The sequence below is a fragment of the Aulostomus chinensis genome, chromosome 22 (genome assembly GCF_037954235.1).
Source record: "Aulostomus chinensis isolate RoL2024-O1b breed Wild chromosome 22, RoL_Achi_v1.0, whole genome shotgun sequence".
In the NCBI taxonomy this organism is placed as follows: Eukaryota; Metazoa; Chordata; class Actinopteri; order Syngnathiformes; family Aulostomidae; genus Aulostomus; species Aulostomus chinensis.
This window is the reverse complement of record NC_141341.1, coordinates 15,481,498-15,501,976: the sequence shown is the minus strand read 5'-3', so window position 1 is coordinate 15,501,976 and position 20,479 is coordinate 15,481,498. Positions and strand designations below refer to the sequence as shown.

The 20,479-nt window shown below is 42.0% G+C and overlaps 1 protein-coding gene across 9 annotated transcripts in view; it reads right to left on the bottom strand.

Moving 5' to 3' along the window:
* The window catches only part of adgrb2 (adhesion G protein-coupled receptor B2), a 243,011-nt gene that overhangs the window by 162,758 nt on the left and 59,774 nt on the right, over positions 1 to 20,479 (bottom strand). For all 9 annotated transcript variants that reach the window (XR_015111309.1, XR_015111307.1, XR_015111310.1 and 6 more), the window contains exon 2: positions 744 to 1,641. Coding sequence is in view for 5 of the 9 variants with exons in the window: in XM_086193955.1 (XP_086050081.1) it covers positions 744 to 1,626 (883 nt within the window). In the remaining 4 variants the exon portion in view is untranslated. The remainder of the gene's footprint in view (positions 1 to 743; positions 1,642 to 20,479) is intronic.

Here is a 20,479-nt window from a genome sequence, read left to right as displayed (position 1 = left end):
TCAGATACAACATCTTGCTTCATTAAGACTGATTTTTTTTAGTCTCCATGAGGATGCTCCATGGGTTTAAAAAAAAAAAAAACACACACTGCACACACACACACACACACACACACACACACACACACACACACACACACACACACACACAATAATGCACAGCATGTAAACTGAAGCGCTTGGAACCACACCTCTTGGCATCATGGGGGAATCTCTAAAATATTGATCAGAAGGCTGAATCTCTGACAGCCATTTACAAATCTTTTGATGGATGGTTTAAAGGTTTCCCCATCGGAAACATTTCATCCTTTAATTAAAGGCCAACATGCCAAGGCAAAAAAAAATAAAAAAAGCAACTCATAAATTCTCTGTTAGGCAGAGACACGTGACCCCCCTGAGGTTTGCTATCAAAGACCAGATAAAATAGACAAACTTTCCTCATCTAATTGTCACTCTTAGTGTACAAGTAATCTAAATGCTAAATGACAAGCAACAACGGTAGGCCCACTCACTGTCAGCTGACATTACATTCACTGAACTGTCTGTGTGTGATGTAATTGTCTACATGGTAATGTGCCATAGCATGGAAATGAAGTGTTATGTTATAGGGCATAAATAATCTGCTCGGTGCAGAAATGTGTTCCCATGTGTGAAGCAATGAAAGTGCCAAAAGCAGAAGAGCTAAAACAGAATCTCATTATAAAAACAACAACAAAAAAAACCCCAACATGATCTTATCTTACCTTGCCGGACGTCTCTGGGTGCTATGGCGATGGCATCGTTAGAACGCAGCTCAGTGATGCAGCAATCATCTGGAACGAGTGAACCGTTACTGAAACTGTGAGGCGTCTCTGGGAGCAATGGGACGGGAGGCTGCATGATGTTGTGATTTGGACAGATGCAGCCTGTCTGGGTCATTCCGCAACCATCGCTGTCAGATACATCCTGGTCGCCATGGTCACCTGTGCGTAAACACTCCTCAAACCATCTGCAGAGCATGCCACAGGTAAACTGACTAGAGTTCTCATTGTTAATGAGCAACACCTCGACCAGTCTCAAATCCAGCAACTCCTTGGTGATGGGAGGCTCGTCTGCAGCTGGATGTCTCGTTAGACACAATTGGACAAAGTTCTTATCAAACTGTAGGAAGGAGTAAGGGCTGTCTGATTGGCTGCCACAGAGATCAATGACTTCCTGATCTCTGGCGGAGGCCATCTGTAAGTGAAGAGGGCAGCTTTGATTGGCCAGGTGGTGATCCAGGGAGAGGAGCATGGGCGAGTGCGTCCGGCAGATGGTGGGGTGGCGTGTGAAGCGGAGGTAGAGGGAATACTTGGTAGGATCAGGGTTTTCCAGGGACCAGGAGCAGCCTGGCGCCCTGGAGGGGAAAAGCTCCCTTAGGGAGAACGAGCCATAGAGCACTCCAGCGACCAAGCTGGAGCACGGTGAGGAGATGGGTGAGGAAGCCCCCTCTAGCCTGGTGCTGGAGACGCCATCAGGAGCCCCATAGGCAACCCCAGCCAGGGCAGAGAGCGGTGCTAGAGCGAGGGCAGACAGAGCAGCCAGGGCCCCAGCTACAGCCAGGAGAGAGGACAGCACAGACAGATACACCCCACCAGCAGTGTTCATCCTATGACATTCGTCCTGCAGCGGGAGAGAAAGGGGAGGGGAGAGAGAGAGGGTTCTACATTAGACCCATGCTGAGAATTCTACCATGATACAGGCAAAAGGAGAAGCTTTTAATATTCCTGCGCACGTCTCGATTCATGCTATGTAACATATCCAGTTTCATAGCAGAATCTGATCTTCACACACGCATACGTGCACTGTGAAAACACAGACATCCTTACTGGGCTTGATTAAAAGTTGATGACTTGACTGTTGAGACATGCAATGTTGGTCCTGCTCTCCACTTTGCTGCAGATATACAGAAACACACGGACATATGCACCCACACACAAACAAGCACACACACACACACACACACACACACACACACATACACACTTTCGCCTGCTGAGCAGCTCCCTGAGGCTCTGGCAAACTATTAGCATCACCAACACAGAGAAGGTCTGCCAACAGGCGAACTTACGCAAAGCTAAAAAAAAACAAAACCCACATACAAATAAACAGCATGACGAATTTAAAAAAAAATTATTTTATTTTATTTTTTACTTCAGTACACACCACATATTTTGTACGCCCCGTGAGCCTGTTCCATCACCTGAGACCTCCGTCTGGTAGTTCGTTTGAGTTTGAAGAGGACGTGTGGGAGGCAGCAAATGCAGCCACCACAATACCAGGAACCTTCCAGCATGAAACCCAGATGACTTTCTCTATCCTCTATGAAGATATTCAAATTGTAAACCATAAGATGTAAAATATATAACAGCTGGGCTCACGAATGGAGGGAAGTGATCCAAATAAAGAAGAAGAAACCGTCAAGTATGCGTGCAAAAAACGAATATCACATTAAAATGCCTTATTTTTATATTTCTGGAGCTGTTGCCTTTATCGTCAACCTGATCTCATCTATCAAAACCACAAGTGGTAGCATCACAACACTCCACTAGTGATAGGAATTTCAAATTCAACAATAGAATTGGTCTTTTTCAGCTCCTCATGTTCTGCTTTTCTCAAATTAATCTATTGCCAAACAAATTCTATTATCTTTTGTAATTGTCACTCGTCTTTTTCTGCTATTTCGATCTGCTGTCTTAACTCGTCTCCACCCAAGCCTCGTGGTCCGCGCCCCCACTGGGTGGTATCGTCTCTGTCTGACATTACATGAGATTGGCTGCATGCACACGCATGCACACGCATGCGCACGCACGCACACACACACACAAACATACACAGCATATACGCTCGTCATTCAGTCAATGTGTGACCAAGGAGTGTGGACAGAAAACAATTCAATACAGTTATACTCTCTTGTAGTATTGAAAGAAAGAAAAGAAAAGAAATTGGCTGTCAGACAGAAGTCGACTCCCTTGGTTTAAAAAAACTGTCGTTTTGCACCATGATGGAAGCAAGAGAGTAAGATTGGATCCTTTTGTGTTGGATATGCAGAACAACTGATTACTAACTTTAGAAATTCTGCCCCCCCCCCCCCACACACACACACATTTTAAGCTTAAGTCAATCATATTTATTTAAAATACTGCAGTACCAGAGTCAAAATGTGTAATTTAGGCCTAATGGGACATAAATACACTCATATTACTGCATGAACTGGGTCTAAAAGGCCTTAGCTTCAGAGCAGGGTCATCACTTAAATACGCTGTACTAGTTTTTCAAGTGCAGGCACATTTGAAAAAAAAAAAACATATGTATGTGTGTGTGTGTGTGTGTGTGTGTGTGTGTGTGTGTGTGTGTCCGTCCGTCCATTCATCCATCCATCTATTTCAGGGTCAGAACCTACATTATGTATTCATACAGGACATAAATACATATTTACTGTATGTATTCAAAAAGTTTACAGTAGGAAAAAAACAGCTAGGTAAAGCAGTTGGGCCCATTTGGTATTCCCATATAAACCATTTTGTTGGTCACTTTGGGGTTCAAATACAAATAAATTCTCACAGAAATACAAACGTGAATAAAATGTGAATACTTCTCTAGATACAGTCGGAAAAATAAGCACCTGACATCTCACTCCTGGTGTTTGATTATGAGGTTTAGACAACAAGGAGTGTAAATCCAAAGAATTAATAAGACCAGCCATTGTCACCGCCTGAATTACAATCAATTCAACAGCAGTATAGATTCACAGAGATTTGATTTGTTCACGTTGATGTGGAATGGAAGAAATCAAGCCGCATCATTGCGTTTTTATCATTATATCGAACTGCAGAGCCACATTGTTGCATGTAGAGGAGAACAAAAATAGGCGTCGTGGACTCCAGACTTGAGCCGTTAGGTTAATGAAACACAGCAGTAATGTACTTCACAGGATTTATGTAAGTGCGTTAAAGCTCTCCTGCGCTGGACATTTTGTCGAGTGGGCCTGGGTAAGAGGCTAAGAACTGTGCTGACTTCACCATGTCAAGAGGTGACCCCCACAGGGGTTGAGCTGTAACTGCTACTTTGTCTTTTATGAGAGAGCTGCTGATGAGAGTTAGGGACACGTGAAAGCCACACCGCGTGGAGGGTGAGGTTGGGGTGTCTCCTTCAGGTTCTGGGCATTCAGCTCAGAGTGATGTACAATCACGCCATGATTTACTGCCATGCACATAGACACAGATTGGTTTTGGAAATGTTAGCCGGGGGTCAAGGCAAGGTCTCTGTAACCAGGAGTTCACCCTGCAGTTCAGAGCGCAGAGTCGAGTTGAGCAGAGAGCTGGAGTACTTTACAGAACTGCAGTGCTGTTAAATCAGTTGGAAGAATGAAAAAAGTTACTCGGAGCAGAATTATGGAGGAATAAAAAAACCTTATCTGTTCTTATTGATGCTGCATTTGCCATTGCCAAGTAGGAGGCATCTGTCTATCAACAGGCTATCCCAAAACCAATTGACAGCTGTTAATGAATTGGTGGAAATGTTGGCTGAGCTGGACTGAATTGTAGATCCTGTTGAAGGCCAACTTCCTTGATTCCATATGAACAAGTATTCAGCTTCTTGAATCGCCTTCATTGTATTCTGGGTTCGTGATGCAGAAATAAAATCTTTAAAGTAACAGCTGATATCAAAATTTGCCCACATTTTCCCAGAAATGGTATGGATCACATTCTGGATCAGCAATAAGTGATCCAGAAGAACTAATTTCAATGCGACCAAGTCCAGGTTCAAGAACAATGTAGCTTTCTTGGCAGGGGTCTGCACTTCCTAAGTGCTTTCTAGTCTATAATCAAGGAGTGCAAGCTAAGGCGGTAGAAACCATGACTAAATACAGAAGAAACACTTCACTATTATACCTTAGAGGACATACCATAAAAGAATGTGGCTCCTTTCATTCATCTACCAGTTCTCACTTCAGTGAGGCAAATATCCATAGCAACAGCCTAACTACTGCCCTAGAGATGTGTTTCCTTCATGTCAGCCTACCAGGTGATATCAGGGCTTTTCAGACGGAGCTGCTCTCTTGACACTTCAACAAATGCATGGCACAGTTGGGCCAAGGGAAGGCTAATGTAGCATGTTGTGAAATATGCTACAGGACATACCGCCGTCTGGAATATGATGAGGTTATAGACTCTGCCACTTGAACATGCTCTCAGACAAAATGATATGATATACAGGCTCCGCTACAGCCCGGGACACATGTCCCACTAACAATGTGTCAAGGAAATCCTGCAAGACAATAGAAAATAGAATATGAAAAATGACATCCCTGCTTCTCTACTGGAGATTCACCAATAAGAAATTCCCTCTAAACAAATGCATCATTTTCTGTTTCTCATTTTATTGTACAAAGAACATCTTGTCAAAGACCTATCGAGAGTCAAAATAGATAGCATTATACGCCAAGCCATGCATAGGTAAAACCTTACGCACATTTTACGGATGAAAAGAAGTCAAAAGCGTTAAGCAAATTGTTTTTGGGACAATGAACAATGAATATTCATACATGCAAGAATAGGCCCTAAAGTGCTGTCTTCAGCTCCATTCTGTCCCACTTCACTCTAAAACAGCACTTTACTGTCGGCATCCATAAATATTCATTAGCAGTGATGTCTTCCTTCCCTCTTCCACCTTGACGTTAATGTTATCGCTAAGGATGGGCGAAATATGTATATCCGCCACTCCTCTCTCTCTCTCTGCTTCTTCTTGGCTTCTTCTTCTGTGTTTAATGCAGTGAAGTGACAATATGACTCATCTGATTTTTGTCTTCACTGTGAAACAGAATGGAATAGTGCTGAAATGCCACAGTTTTAATATCATTACACACACAGCAGCAGCACTAAAAGTCGCACGGTGCTTAAATGAGAGATTGCATTAGGATAGCGTCCAACTTTCCTGCCGGCTTAAAATTGTCTGAACTTTGTGTGTTGGCATTATAGATCCACACACCTACACACACGCACCCACACATACAAAAAGGTTGTTAGAAGCCAAAATACATGAAGTTTACAATGGTTTCAAAACCATAGAAGTGTAGTCCTCTAAGACGGATGGCTCACTCCAGGTTGCTCCCCTTAGCGGAGGAGCTCAAGTATCTCAGGGTCTCACTTCATGAGTGAGGGGAAGCTGGATCGTGAGTTTCGCTGGCAGGTTGGTGGGCAGGAATGTTGTGGTGTATGAGGAGCTGAGCCAGAAGGAAAAGCTCTCAATTTACCAGTTGATTTACGTTCCGATCCTCACCTACGGGTACAAGCTCTGGGTAGCGACCGACAGACTGATACAAGTGGCTGAAATTAGTTTCCCTCCTCAGGCTTGGCTGGACTTAGCCTTAGAGATAAGGTGAGGACCTCAGACATCCAGAGGGAGTTGGGACTAGTAGAGCTGCTCCTTCCTGTTGAGAGGAGTCAGCTGAGGTGGTTTGTTCATCTGATTAGGATGCCTCCCAGCCGCCTCCTGATGGAGATATTCTGGGCACGTCCAACTGGGAAGGAGGCCCTGTTGCAGACGCACAACACACCGGATGAATTATATATCTCATCTGGCCTAAGAATACCCTGAGGGTCCCAATAAACCAAAAACTGAGCAGTCAATAAGGCAAGCAGTACTTCGGAAGAAAAACACAGTAAAATGAAAACAAGCCATGTTAAATCAACACTTAGAGGTCATTAGAAATCAAAAGAGGTGTACACAACAATGGATACATTATGCCCAAGGTTCTAACAGGCAAAGCTTCAATCAGTTCAGTTTGGGTCGTGGGTTTACATGAAAAGCTCCTTATCGCAGTCTACAATAGACAGCGCGCATTTCTGCTTGCCAGTTAGGCACAATAAAGACGCAAGAACAATAAACACAGTTATCGCACCGTAAACGCTTTATCTTTAAAGGTGGTCATCCATCAAAAAAGTCTAACCTGGCTGTGGACCATCTCTCTCTCTCTCTCTCTCTCTCTCTCTCTCTCTCTCTCTCTCTCTCTTTCTCTGTCTCTTGTTGGGTTTAATTTTTTATAGTAATACTTACTGTGGAATTAATGAAGATATGAAAAAGGGACACATATCAAGAGACACTCACGTAATTTAAAGGATTCTTTTTGTGCTCTTGCATTACAAGATTGTAACGCATACGTACATGGTTCCCAAGTACCCCGGTGGCCTGTGCCGGTACTGCAAGGAGCTTGTTCAAAATATTCTTTTTCTTTTTTTTTTTATTGTTTTTCCAATATTTTTTTTGTTGTCAAATAATACAGCCAATCTACCTTTGATCTGCAACTACGTATGAAAATTCAGCTTCAATCATCGAATCCTCCTAATCAGCTTTTTCTGGCCCTGCCTGTCTCCATGGAAGCCATCTCTATCTTTCTTGATTTCAATTAAAACAATTTCCATCACAAAATGAGGGCTAAAGTCAACCCAGGCCAGAACATAGTCGTACGAGATTCAGCCAGTATTTGCAGCTTGTCTTTTGAAAGTCAAGTTCATTGATATGAGCATTTTGGAAATTTCAGAAAAAAACTCATCATTTATCTCTGCTTAATCATAAAAAGCAACAATGAAACTGGTTTATTAAAAAAAAAAAGACAACAAAAAAGACCAATATCTGCCAACACCAATGATGTGCTGATATGATCGTGCATCCCTACTTGATATCACGTAAGCTGCACTGTCACCGAGACACTAAAGAGACATCTGTTTATGTGCTAAACCATGCCAGGGCCACATATATTTGTTTTGGGGGTTTGTGTACCTCCAAGCCACAAGAGGGTGCTAGAGGCTCATGGACAAGCCTGGGGCTGACTGTTTTAAGTTCATAAAAGAGGCCGATGATAAAGGAAGGACACAAGTTTTTGACTGTGTGATCTTGAAATTTATGGGAAGTCATGGAAAGCACGCGCCAAGAAAAAAACCCAAACATATTTTTATTGCAACAAAACACACTGAGGTTGGTTTTTCAGAAGCTGTTTAAGTATTGGACTTAGTCTCTGTGCAACGTTCAGATCTGAGTTTAAATTCTGGAAGTGTTTCTGCACTAATTATTTATTCTTGTGGAGTAATGCTGCTGCACAGGGTGCTTCTGTTTTTGGAAGTGCCATTGAGGAGTATTACCTCTAGTCTCCTCTTCCTCTACGTACCTCCGTCTTAATCTCCCTGAGCAGACATCGAAGTGCACTGTGGTAGAGAGTAGTATTGTCTGATTTATTGATGTGGAGTCTCATTCTCAGCAGATGGAACCACGCGGCCACACCCATCTGAACGCTAACTTGATATCATCAAAAATTTAAGTGTGTATCCTCACCCTGACTGTTTGGAGTTTCTCTCTCTCTCTCTCTCTCTCTCTCTCTCTCTCGCTCTCGCTGTCTCCAGCTGATTAACAAGTCATGAAGCGTTCCTTTTTCTCTCTCTCTCACTCTCGGCCTTTCATGATAAGTCCACATCTCTGCCCCATCTCCTCTTTAGCTGCACTCTGGTGGAAAACTTTCCTTAAAGTCAAACCTAATTTATTTATCCTTACACATCCATGTATGCTCTGCTGTTTGTCCTTCATCTTGATAAGACTTTTTGGACTGTAAACCAATATGAAGAGCTGATTCAGTACGGTTGACATTTTAGAAGTCGCTCTTCTGTCAGTCCTTTCATCAAGCCCACTCCAGCGCACCATCAAGTCAGTGCTTTTCATATTGTCTTATCAGCTATTCACAAATGGCAGTCAAGCTGAGAGGATCTCATGCTGGGAGAAGAGACAGCAGTACTAAACCCCTCTATCACAGCAAAGGGCATTTTGGCTTCCGGCTATGTGGCACACACACACACACACACACACACCCCCACACACCCACACACACACACTCAAGGATGTTCACACAATGCAGAGATGGAAGAAAAAACAAATCAAAAGGGTGTGATAAATGTTTCAATTCATATTTAAATGTAAGGTACTTAAGGGGGAAATGTTATCCTGCTATTCTTCTGATTTTTGACAGCAGTCACAGTCGTGACTAAGAACATTTGATGATGCATACGCTTTCTTTCCTGGGTGTGTTGTGGCCATAAACAAACATATGAACCAAATTGGGCCCAGCAAACTGGAAAGTGACAGTGTTGGAAGACAAGCAAGGATGCAAAATGTAAATAATATATTAGTATGCAGTAAAATGAAACAAACAAGCCTATTTTGACAGTCCAAATATCTAGGCTGGTTACACTCTGAAAGACGATCCCTTAGTTTATCCGCAGTGTATGTCGCTTGCTAAATCTATGTCTAAACTAGACTGAAGTGTTTCTTCACCTTAAAAGTATATTTTGCATTTGGACTCAATTTTATATAGCGCTTTTCTACCTTAGCGGCACTAAAAGCGCTTTACAGTGTCGTCTCATTCACCCATTCACACACACACTCACACACTGATGGTGGAGGCTGCCATGCAAGGCGCCAGCCTACTCATCAGGAGCAATTATGGGTTCAGTTTGGTCAAGGACACTTTGACATGGTCACCGGGGTCGAGGATTGAACCAGCGACCCTTCGGTTGCTAGACGGCCACTCTACCCCTGAGCCATGCCTCCCATTTCAGGTTCTCATCATTAGGCCATTATGGATGTCGCTGGTTCTCTCTACATTCTGGAGACAAACAGAAGCGATGCAGTGGTGACAAAAAATCTTTGTTAACCCAAATCTTTGTTTTTGTCAGTACTTGAAATGCAAAACATACTTTTAGTCTCGCTGAAGTCATCTGATGCCTCACGTTCACAAGTCCTGTTGTTGACACTGATGAGCACATTTTCACAAAGTAACTGTCAATAATTTCTACAATTATTTTTATTCTTGTTTGTTGCCATGTATCAAAGATATATATATATATATATATATATATATATATATATATATAGATAGATAGATATAGATATAGATATAGATATGGATAGGTGCTGAAGTAAAGTAGTTGAACAAATTGTATTTAAACATGCTTGGCTGATAGAAATGTGAGTAAAGCCTTATTTTCTCGATGCAAAGGAATTAATATTGGATATATTAGATTATTTTGCCATAGAAATCCTTAATTCTACATGATTGTGGACTTACTATAGCAGTAAAACACTGGGCCCACCATAAGTACAATGTGAAAGGGACCAAAAACTATTCAGAGGGTTAAATACTTTGACATAATCATTACCCATATTATTTCTGTGCTAGCTTCTATTCAACAGTGACCTTCATGTGCACCGAACTGCCTCATTGCCAGTTATTGCATTTAAGGGGAAAACAGAATATTTTGGCGCTGGAGTCTGAAACTTGAGTCTGGTTTTCTTTTTAATGAATTGAAAACTGGTTCTGAATTGAAAATTGACTTGATGTTGAGGTTCTTTTTAATTTAGTTGAACATCCCTTTTGAGAACGAAGGTGAAAGCTTAGAGGGAGAGAGAGAAAGAGGAGGAATAAAGGTAATCTGAGATGAGTACAACCCAATGAGAAAGAAATAATCTCTGAAATGCATTTAAATTCAACAAAGACTTCGGGTGAGTCCTGAAAGAAGAATTGAAATGAACGATGTAACCGTCCATGGCCCCCCTCTTGAAGTGAAAACCTCAATTCATACCTAAAATCTGCTGCATTTTGATATCAGCTGCATCAAATGAAACCTTCTTACAATCTCACTCAACAAATTGCATCGAATCGGTACACTGTGTGATGAAGTCAATAAACCCAGCGAGCAAGAGGCGCCAGCAAGTAACTGAAGGGGTATTGGGACAAACACGAATAACAAACTGAATCCAGAGGAAAAGGAGTCATACATCTTTTGGGGCTCAGAGAAAATGATGAAAGTGCTAAATAATGTAATCATTCACTAATGCCTCTTAAATTGTCACAAATAGCCAACCTAAGTTATTCTTTCTTCCTTCTTTGTGGCTCCAGACTGCTTTAAGAACCAGGAACATTCACGGAGCTTGAAGCTACTAGCGACCCTTTCAACGAAGTGCTAACAATAGCAAAACTGCCTTTTTTACCAACTCACAAGGGCAGCATCTGGTATAATCAACAACTTTTATCCAGCCGTACTCAGTCATCCGCAAACACTTTGATTTGAGCTAAAAACAAATTAACTAGAAAACCTTCTGTGTGGCGCTACCATGAACCAGCGAGTCGGTTCAACCAAATGCACCAGCTGGTCACATTCGGCTGTACTGTGAGTTTGTAACGCAAGAGTTTGCTACTCTCGAAAGAGTTACCGTTAGCTTCAGCCTAAATACATGTAGCTGGCTCTTACAATATTCTGGAGTCGCACAGAAGTGATGCAGGAGGAAGAAAATGCCATTTTGAGCATAGAGCAGATAGTTGTGATCATTTTAAAGGGAAAGGTCAATTTTTGGGTGAAGTATTGGTTTAAGGCACACAAAAAAATGTACAGAGCTAACGTAATCACCGCAGACTGCAAGCATGTTTGGCAAATCAGTAGAATAGAGGACAACATAAGCAGAAAATCCGTCCCACCCAATAAAATAAGAGGTGACAAGAGACAAGTGATTTATGTTCAGTTTCAGATTCATGATGGCTGTCCAAAGTAAATGTGCTGATCTTGTACCAGACACCATCATATTTTCTTTTTGGGTCTTTTTCTTTTTCTGCCATGCTCATCTTATCCAGAAGCTTCTGCCTCTAACCTTTAAATAATGTGCAGGAATAATTTGACAGAAATGCGTTGGCCTGCTAGTTTTTATGAGTCACCTAAAAGCTTGTTATTTTTATCTTCGCTAAGTTCCTTGACATGATGGTGTGTGATGCATTGTTCTTGTATTTCATTGAGTCATCACAAGTCAGTATAGAGACAAAGATAGAATGGGGGCTTTTCAAATCAATTTGTCCCCCAGGCACGGATGAACTGGTGTGGTAAGGGGGCAGGTATATGTGGAAATAAAAGAGGTAAATGATGCAAGGATAGCAAAATATTCAGCAAACAACCAAAGGGGTAGAAAAATGAGATTGAAAAACCCCAAGAAAAATTTCTAGGGTGAAAATGCAGTGTATAAAAGGCCATAAGAGGTTTTTATTTTTTTTTTTTATCTTAACAGAAACTGACTTCTCATGATTAGTGACTTCATAACCATAATTTCCCTCCATATGAGATCGATAGCATCTGTAATCAGCAGCTAAACAGAAACGGACAGTAAAAGAATACGAGCATGCACAGAAATCACCGGCGTCGCTGCCAACGCAATTAAGAAGCTATTTTGTGAGAGATTATAAAATACAGCAGCAACCGTCAACCTATCAGCTCAACTGGGCTTTTCACCCCTGCAAGAATAAACAAACAAGAGACATGACAGTGCAATCAGCAATGTGATATTGTGATTGAAAAAACTAAATCCCCGACATCTCACAATGCTGGAAGAAGATCACACCTGATATATCAGGCTGTAAAATAGCCACAGCAAAATCTGTTTTCAATGCGCATTGAGGAAACATTTAGGCTAATTGCTGGAGGCTCTCAGCGCCTTCAAAAGCAGTCAAGCTCCATGCTCCAATTTCAGTATGTACTGCCATGTTCCCGTTTCAGCACTGATTGGTGTATTCGCACAGAAACATAGATAACGAGACCCATTACTATCGTTTCAGTCCATTAAAAAAATGGTCAGAGATGAGGATAAAAAAAAATGGATGAAGGGTTGAGTATTAACAGTCTGCACCTGTGGTCGATATGGACATGCTAGTTTATTTATTTAGAAACAATTACCACGGGATGAAGACCAATTTATACTTTTGCATCATGTAGACGGAGCATGTACACGTAGCATCACAGGCCTGGCATGCACCTCCCTGCACTGCATGTGTGTGAGGTTTGGTGGATCAATACTGCAGTATTAAGAGAGGGAAAAGTATGTATTTCACACTGTACAGCAAAATTTGTCCTCGGCATTTAACCCATCCTCTGCGGAGCAGGGAGCGGCCGCATGCTATCATGCTCAGGCTACTTATTTGATATCGACCCCCCCACCCCACCCCCATAATAATAGACTTAAATATAGGTGACTACATATACTGAATCACGCGTCACATGACTGAGGAAACCTGGCTGTTCCACGATTGGGGCACAGATACAGTATACACACACATCGATGCTGGCTTCAGGCTCGTGGGGTTTTACACAAATAGTTTGCAGTTATTTTTTTGGGGGGGGGGGGGATTCTGCTTATTTTATGTTTTAAAATTAAGTTAGAATGGTTCAATAGTTGTTTTTTTAAAATCGTGACTTCTCTTTCTTGGGGACCCTAAATATAATTCAACAAACAGATCTCTCCAATCAGCTGATCCATAACAGGATATTACAACACAAATTTATCACCAATTGACAAGACTAGCTTGTACATTTTTGCATAAATCTGTCTCGTGTGTGCGCGCATGTGTGTGTGTTTGTGAGGTGGGGTGTCCACTGAAGAGTAGCATAAAAGCCCTGTAGTATTCGGTGGGTGTACAGGGAATTGGAGGTTTTATTGTGAGACTGAGGAAGAGGAGGATGATCTGCTTTCATCTCCATCATTTCCTTTCCAGCTGATCAGCTTACACAAGACTTTTCCCTTTTTTTCCCCCTTGAGACAGCAGCTGTACCGAGGGGAGTAGAGGAAAAATCAGGAAGGGACATACATTTTACTCATCTGCAAACACATAGGAAGACCCTTTGTAATTGAGGGGAAAATATAATGGGCCTCATCTTAAGCATGGCGTGGCGTGGCGCTGGTGCAACGATGCAACTATGGTGTGTTGCTTAATTTGTGCACCAAAAAACATTTGTGCCGTAGGCCAAGAAGAGGCTGGTCATTGGTCGATGGCGTTATGTGTGAAGTGTTATTCAAAGGTCGCATCAATCAGACAAGCTGATCCGTGGCATTGCAATGTGGCTCTATTGATATCCTATAACGTTGAAACATTGGCTGCCACCTCCTCCCAGGTCTGCTTCACCTCCGGTGGCTTCAGTGGAAGCCAGCTGCTCCAGAATATAAACAATAAGATGTGCTTGCACGCCTTCACGTGGTGCACGAGGAGGTTTATTTCTCCAGATGAGTTTCTCTCCCGTGTGACACTAAAATAACAACACACTAAGTCCTGGTGCAACCTGGGCTTTAAAAAGAATGATACAAGGCACTCTGATTGGTGCGGGTGATGTCACTTCCAAACCACACCTACAAGTAATTGGCCTCTTTGTTCTGCGGTTTGGGCTCTAATTAAGCACCATCTGAAATACCAAAATGACACGGAACACACCCTAAATGCATGGCTAAGGACCCACGGAGTCATAGTGCTCGTTAATGATACATTTCTTACTATTAGAGACAATATTAATCACCTCCTCCCCTCGACCACCACCAATTTATCCTGAAATGCAGGATCCTTAGAAGTAGCTGTAAAGCTGATTTATATTTAGACTGTTTCTCAATGACCTTTCGGAACTCTCCTTATTGATTTCTGCATTTAACCATCAACCTTTCTCCTAGACCTCATCCCTACAATGCTGCTTAAGGACATTCCGCTATTACTTAGCTCTTCTTTATAAGATATGAGCAATCTTTCTTTATGTACTGTATGTACCACAAGCCCTGTAACTGAACAATAACGAAAAAAGCCACTATTTTCTGAGGGCTATAGCCACCGAAGGACTTCTCTGGGATTCTTGAGAAAGCAGGTGACAAACTTTGTGTTGTGGTTTTCTACGATAACGTTTTATTTGCAGATTTTCAGTGAGGATTCAGAGAGTACTGAAACGATACCTGTGAAAGACTATTGACATGCTAATTGCTAATTTGTATTCCTGTGCTCGTCCTGTTCGTTGTCATTTTTGTCTTTAACACTGTTATAGTGAATTCTTTTACAGACAGACAGGAACATTTATTTGCATCAAAGGCTATGTACTAAACTGGTTTAACTCATATTTAATAGATCAATTTTTTGTTGCATACACAAATGAAAAAAGCATGGCAAGTTAGTCATGGAATTCCACTAGGTTCTGTGTTCGGAACCTTATATATGTTTCCCTTTTGCAATATTATTATGGAAGGGTCCATATTCTTTCATTTCTATGCAAATGATGGCAAATTATATTGATAAATAAGCAAGATTAAATAAATCCACCAGATGTAGATGTTCCATCTAGTACTCTGAGCTCAGTATTTTATGTTCCTTATACATTGTTCCTGTTTGCTGATGTATTCTGTTAACTCTTGTCTTGTTTCAGTTCATATTCCCATGCCACCTGTCATGACCTGCCCTGCCCCAACGTGTCTCCCCTGCGGTTGGTCATCTCACCTGGGTCTCATCATTCTTTTTAGTCCTTGTGCTTCCCTTTCTGTGTGCCGGTCCATCTGCTCGATTTGCTGTTATACTCTTAGCGCCTCACCGCGAGTTCTACCTCGTGCTTTTGTTCTCCTCTGCCTGTATCTGGAAAAGACTGCTGAAACTTTGAACTGCTGTCAGCCGTCGTGCTTTTGTGTCCAAACTCATCTGCCATCACTCTTCCTGATAATAAAGACGTGCGTATGTGTTTTCATTGATCAAAAAGTGATTGTCCTTGCTCTTGTACTCTATATGTAATGATGCATTTTGGGTAAAAAAAAGGCTGATCAAGTTCAAATCTGTCAAGACTGACAAGCTGAGAGGCACATCATGCCTTGTGAATATAAAATTAGCAGTAAATAAAGATGGGAAAAAATAGAAAAGGGAAATTCTTTTGCCTGTTTTATTTTTACCGAATACAGAAAATAATTCCACTCTGATCATTCTCATCACAGGTGCAGCATGTAGGCACTGAATCCACATTTAAAAAGCCATGCAAATGATTTCCATTTCTCTCTGCAGCCTGGTTAATGGAAAATGGAAGAAAATCTTGCAAGCAAATGTAGAGTTTTCAAGACAAAATATTTGCAACAATTTGCTCCTGCCAATGTAAATAGTAACAGCTGAGCATCACTGCTCCGATTTCCCTGCTGTGATCCAGGATTTAATGTGATGCTGAAGAATGACAAACACCATTTTAATGTCCTCCACATCCCATTCAGATCATTTTCACGGGAAGATTTTAAGTTCCAAACCTATTGATTCAGCAGCGAGGAGGCTGCGTGGCGATGCATTCATTAAAGTACGACAGTATGTCACACAAAGCAATAATGTAATTGCGGTCTGCGGATGGAGAATAAAAACCATCCTGAGCTGAATTTATCATCTTTGTCAGAAATGTTTCCGCTACGTGAGCTTGTGTGAAGGTTTGACGGGCTACGTGTGCAGTGTCAGACCACATATATTTGTCAGTGTGTATTCCTCCATGTGGAGGTGTGCGAACTGATGGAAAAACTATCCATCAGGGTGCCATTTTGCTCTCAAAATATGTATAAATAAAAGGCACCTATTAAATCCGACAAACACGGCGTAGATAACTTGAGCGTGCAGCATGTTTGTACGTGTATTACTGAGCAGGGACAGTGCTTCACACATGCAAACACACATTTGCAGCCTTGTGGACATAAGGGTATATTTTAGAACAGGCGCATCTCCTGTCCGCATGCATGCACATATTACATGAATATATGAATAATAAATGTAATGACATGAGAGCATAATTGGAGAGAAAGGCTGTGGTTGTACAGGCCCAGAAATAAACCTGAATAAGAGTTTAAAGTGGTGGAATAATGTGTTTATTTTGTGACTAATAAGAAACCTAACTAACTAATGCCGCCTAGTCATCCAAAATACAGAAATACAGAATATGATTCCTAACTATCCAGCTGAGAGGCAGTCAAACTTTATTAATGTGTTACTCCTTGTGTGTGTGTGTGTGTGTGTGTGTGTGTGTGTGTGTGTGTGTGCGCGCGTGTGTTCGGAGGTGGCTGTTATCTCCCCATCTTTTTCACTTTATGTAACATCTCTCCCTCTCTAGCAGCAGTGAGGCACATACGGCTTTTCCTCTCTCTTTGAAGTGTTGCCAGGCAGGGTATTTATTTCATTATCGCCTCTCTCTCTCTATTTCCTCTTCTTGTTTTTAGGGCTCAGTATCAAGAGGAAAACAGCAGTCGAGGCAGGGAAAGCTGACGCTGCAGGTATGAGCTCATAACTGTGGACTGGGACCGTGTGTGTGTGTGTGTGTGTGTGTGTGTGTGTGTGTGTGTGTCAGTGAAACAAGTCACAACAAGGATGGAAAGAGGAGCAGAATGAGACTTTGCAGTATTGTTGAAATTTTGAGGGCTTTTTTTTTGTTAATTGGATATGGAAATCAAAGGCTCTCACAAATTTTCCTAATCTATTCCACACACACTCACAGTTACACACCTGTGGGAGTCATTACCAGTCTTTAATTAGTGCATAGGTGAGGGAGAATGAATAGGTAAACAAAGTTCAACTACTGTGTATGCTCCACATCCATAAGGATCCATCATGTCAGCAGGACCTGCACTGAGACAAAGACAGGAACATGAATTCACCTGTGTGTGTTTGTGTGTGTGTGTGTGTTTGTGTGTGCGTGTATTTGTGTGTGGGGGTGTGTGTGTCAAGACCTATCCCCTTGCATCCCTTTCATGTGTCGCTTGTCAGCAGGGGGTGGATGAGGGGTTAAACTTGACTGTGTCCACAGAGACTCTGACATCTGCAGGGTCAAAGAGGACAAATGACCTTTCACGCACAGCTATTGACCAAATGCAAGAGTCTGTGTGTGTGCGTGCATGTGTTTGGTGTGTGTGTGTGTGTGTGTGTGTGTGTGTGTGTGTTGTTCTGTGCTGCAGCACTGCTGTCTCAAGTCTGGTAAACACACATTTCAGCCAGATGTAAAGTCACAGCAAACACCATGGCAATTTAAAAATAGTGTAATAATAGAGATATAATTATATTTCAATGAATGGAAATGATTTGTCTAGTTTAATTTATATCTATATCACACTGAACATGCACAATATATTACATCAGAATTTTTAATGAATTCCCTTCAGCCACTTTGCAACGGGGAATATCTTGCAGTGTGTGATGGAAAATGGAATGACATAGAAGCTGTGCAGTTAACTGACATTTCACACTTAAACACATGCTACCGTAGATTGGACACGGTCGGACAAAATCATGTAAAAACACCAACAACACACAACATCAGTTATTTAAGACAGACAGTATCTCTCAACAACCTCATCAACGCACCAATTTGCCACGCTTACTTTAATATATAGCCAGGAAGTGGTGGGGCTGCATCTTAAAGGTGCTGTATGGAAGTTTGCTAATCAATTACCTGTCCACCATCAGTGCAACTGGAATGTTCCTACTTTCTTGGGTGGAAAGGCTTCCTTTCTGGCAACACGGCAAAAACGAGATGCGAACAAGATTTTAGCAAATGAAGAAAAGGGACTCTAACCTCTCATTTCCCTCACGCTCTGAACCTCGACGGAACATTGCAGTGCTTCAAAAACCATCAAATAAACTGAGCTGGGTAGTTTTACACCTCTCAGTATAACACCTCCTGAGATGTTTCATTCAATTCAGAATCACGTTATTTTGAAGGACAGGACGCTAAGAAGGGGTGAGAGTTCATAATCTATGATTTTTTTTCTAATTGCAGCCAAAATAATAACAAAAATGTTTGAAAAAAAGTCAAAAAGTTTTGAATATGATTGTCAGGGTCTCATCTCCTATCTTTTGAAAGTGAAATGAGTAAAATTCATAAAATACAAAGTTTTTCTGCTTTGAAACAAACTATGTTTCCCTTATAAATAAAGGCATTAAAACAGAAATATCATGTCTTTCTGTTTGATGAGGTTGTGCAGCCGCCTCGATTTACCACACTCTGGGCTTATCAGGACAAACCGGGACATGGAAGGCCCCATCTGAGACCAACAGTACGAGAATGTTTGCATCGTTGTTGCAAAATATGTGATATTTAATAATTCTGGCAGCGGGTCTGTGAGCAGCTCCTGTAAAGAGAGGTACTAACCTGAGCAAACTTCTGGAAAACCTCTTCCAAAGTCAGTTGAAAAGTGGAAGGAAGACCGAATGTTCATGTCATCTTTAACATTCATGTTCAATCCTACAGACTATTTCCCAAAAGTTTAATTTATTTTATAGAATTTAGATTTCCAGGCAGGGATGTTCCATTACCAGTTAAATGGATGGATCCCCCCCCCCCCCCCCCCCCCACGCACGCACACAGTTGTTAAAAATCCTGCCTGTGACTGCAGGGAGCAGACCAAACTGATGCTGTGCAGCTGTAGAACTGAAATATGGGTTTCAGGTGGGGAGTAATGATACAGCATGAGAGGAGGAGAGAACGAGTCGCTCACCTCAGTAGAAGCAGACATCATATAGTGGTCGGGTTTCAGCCCTCAGTCAGAAATCCTGGGAGATCAGCCAGATTATGACACAAACTGTGCTTTATATATTTGAAAAGTTTCCCGATTGCTCCCTTTCGGCCCTCAAAGACCATTTTTCTGTGCATATGTTAGAACTCCAGATGAACTCAGACCCTTTTGAAGGAAATCATACTCAGCCCACCTCCCATGTTCTCACTCTGTTTTATGGTTTGCTAATCCGTGCATTGTCAACACAAAGCACCCTTTGCTATTGTTTTATGGCTCTCCAGGCTTACCGTAGACAGATACAGCAGGAAACCCACTGCTCAAAAAACAGGACGTGGAGCAGCAGCAATCTCATTCGAAGTGAAAAAAAAAAATGTATATATATACACACACTCAATACTGCCAAAAGTATTCGCTCACCTGCCTTGACTCACATATGAGCTTTAGTGACATCCCATTCCTAATCAATATGACGTGGGTCCACCCTTTGCAGCTAGAGCAGCTTCAACTCTTCTGGGAAGGCTGTCCACAAGGTTTCGGAGTGTGTTTATGGGGATTTTTGACCATTCTTCCAGAAGCGCATTTGTGAGGTCACACACTGATGTTGGCCGAGAAGGCCTGGCTCTCAGTCTCCGCTCTAATTCATCCCAAAGGTGTTCTGTCGGGTTGAGGTCAGGACTCTGTGCAGGCCAGTCAAGTTCATCCACACCAGACTCTTCCATCCATGTCTTTATGGACCTTGCTTTGTGCACTGGTGCACAGTCATGTTGGAAGAGGAAGGGGCCAGCTCCAAACTGTTCCCACAAAGTTGGGAGCATGGAATAGTCCAAAATGTCTTGGTATGCTGAAGCATTCAGAGTTCCTTTCACTGGAACTAAAGGGCCAAGCCCAGCTCCTGAAAAACAGCCCCACACCATAATCCCCCCCTCCACCAAACTTTGCACTTGGCACAATGCAGTCAGACAAGTACCGTTCTCCTGGCAACTGCCAAACCCAGACTCTTCCATCAGATTGCCAGATTAAGAAGCGTGATTCATCACTCCAGAAAACGCGCCTCCACTGCTCTAGAGTCCAGTGGCAGTGTGCTTTTCACCACTGCATCCGACGCTTTGCCTTGCAC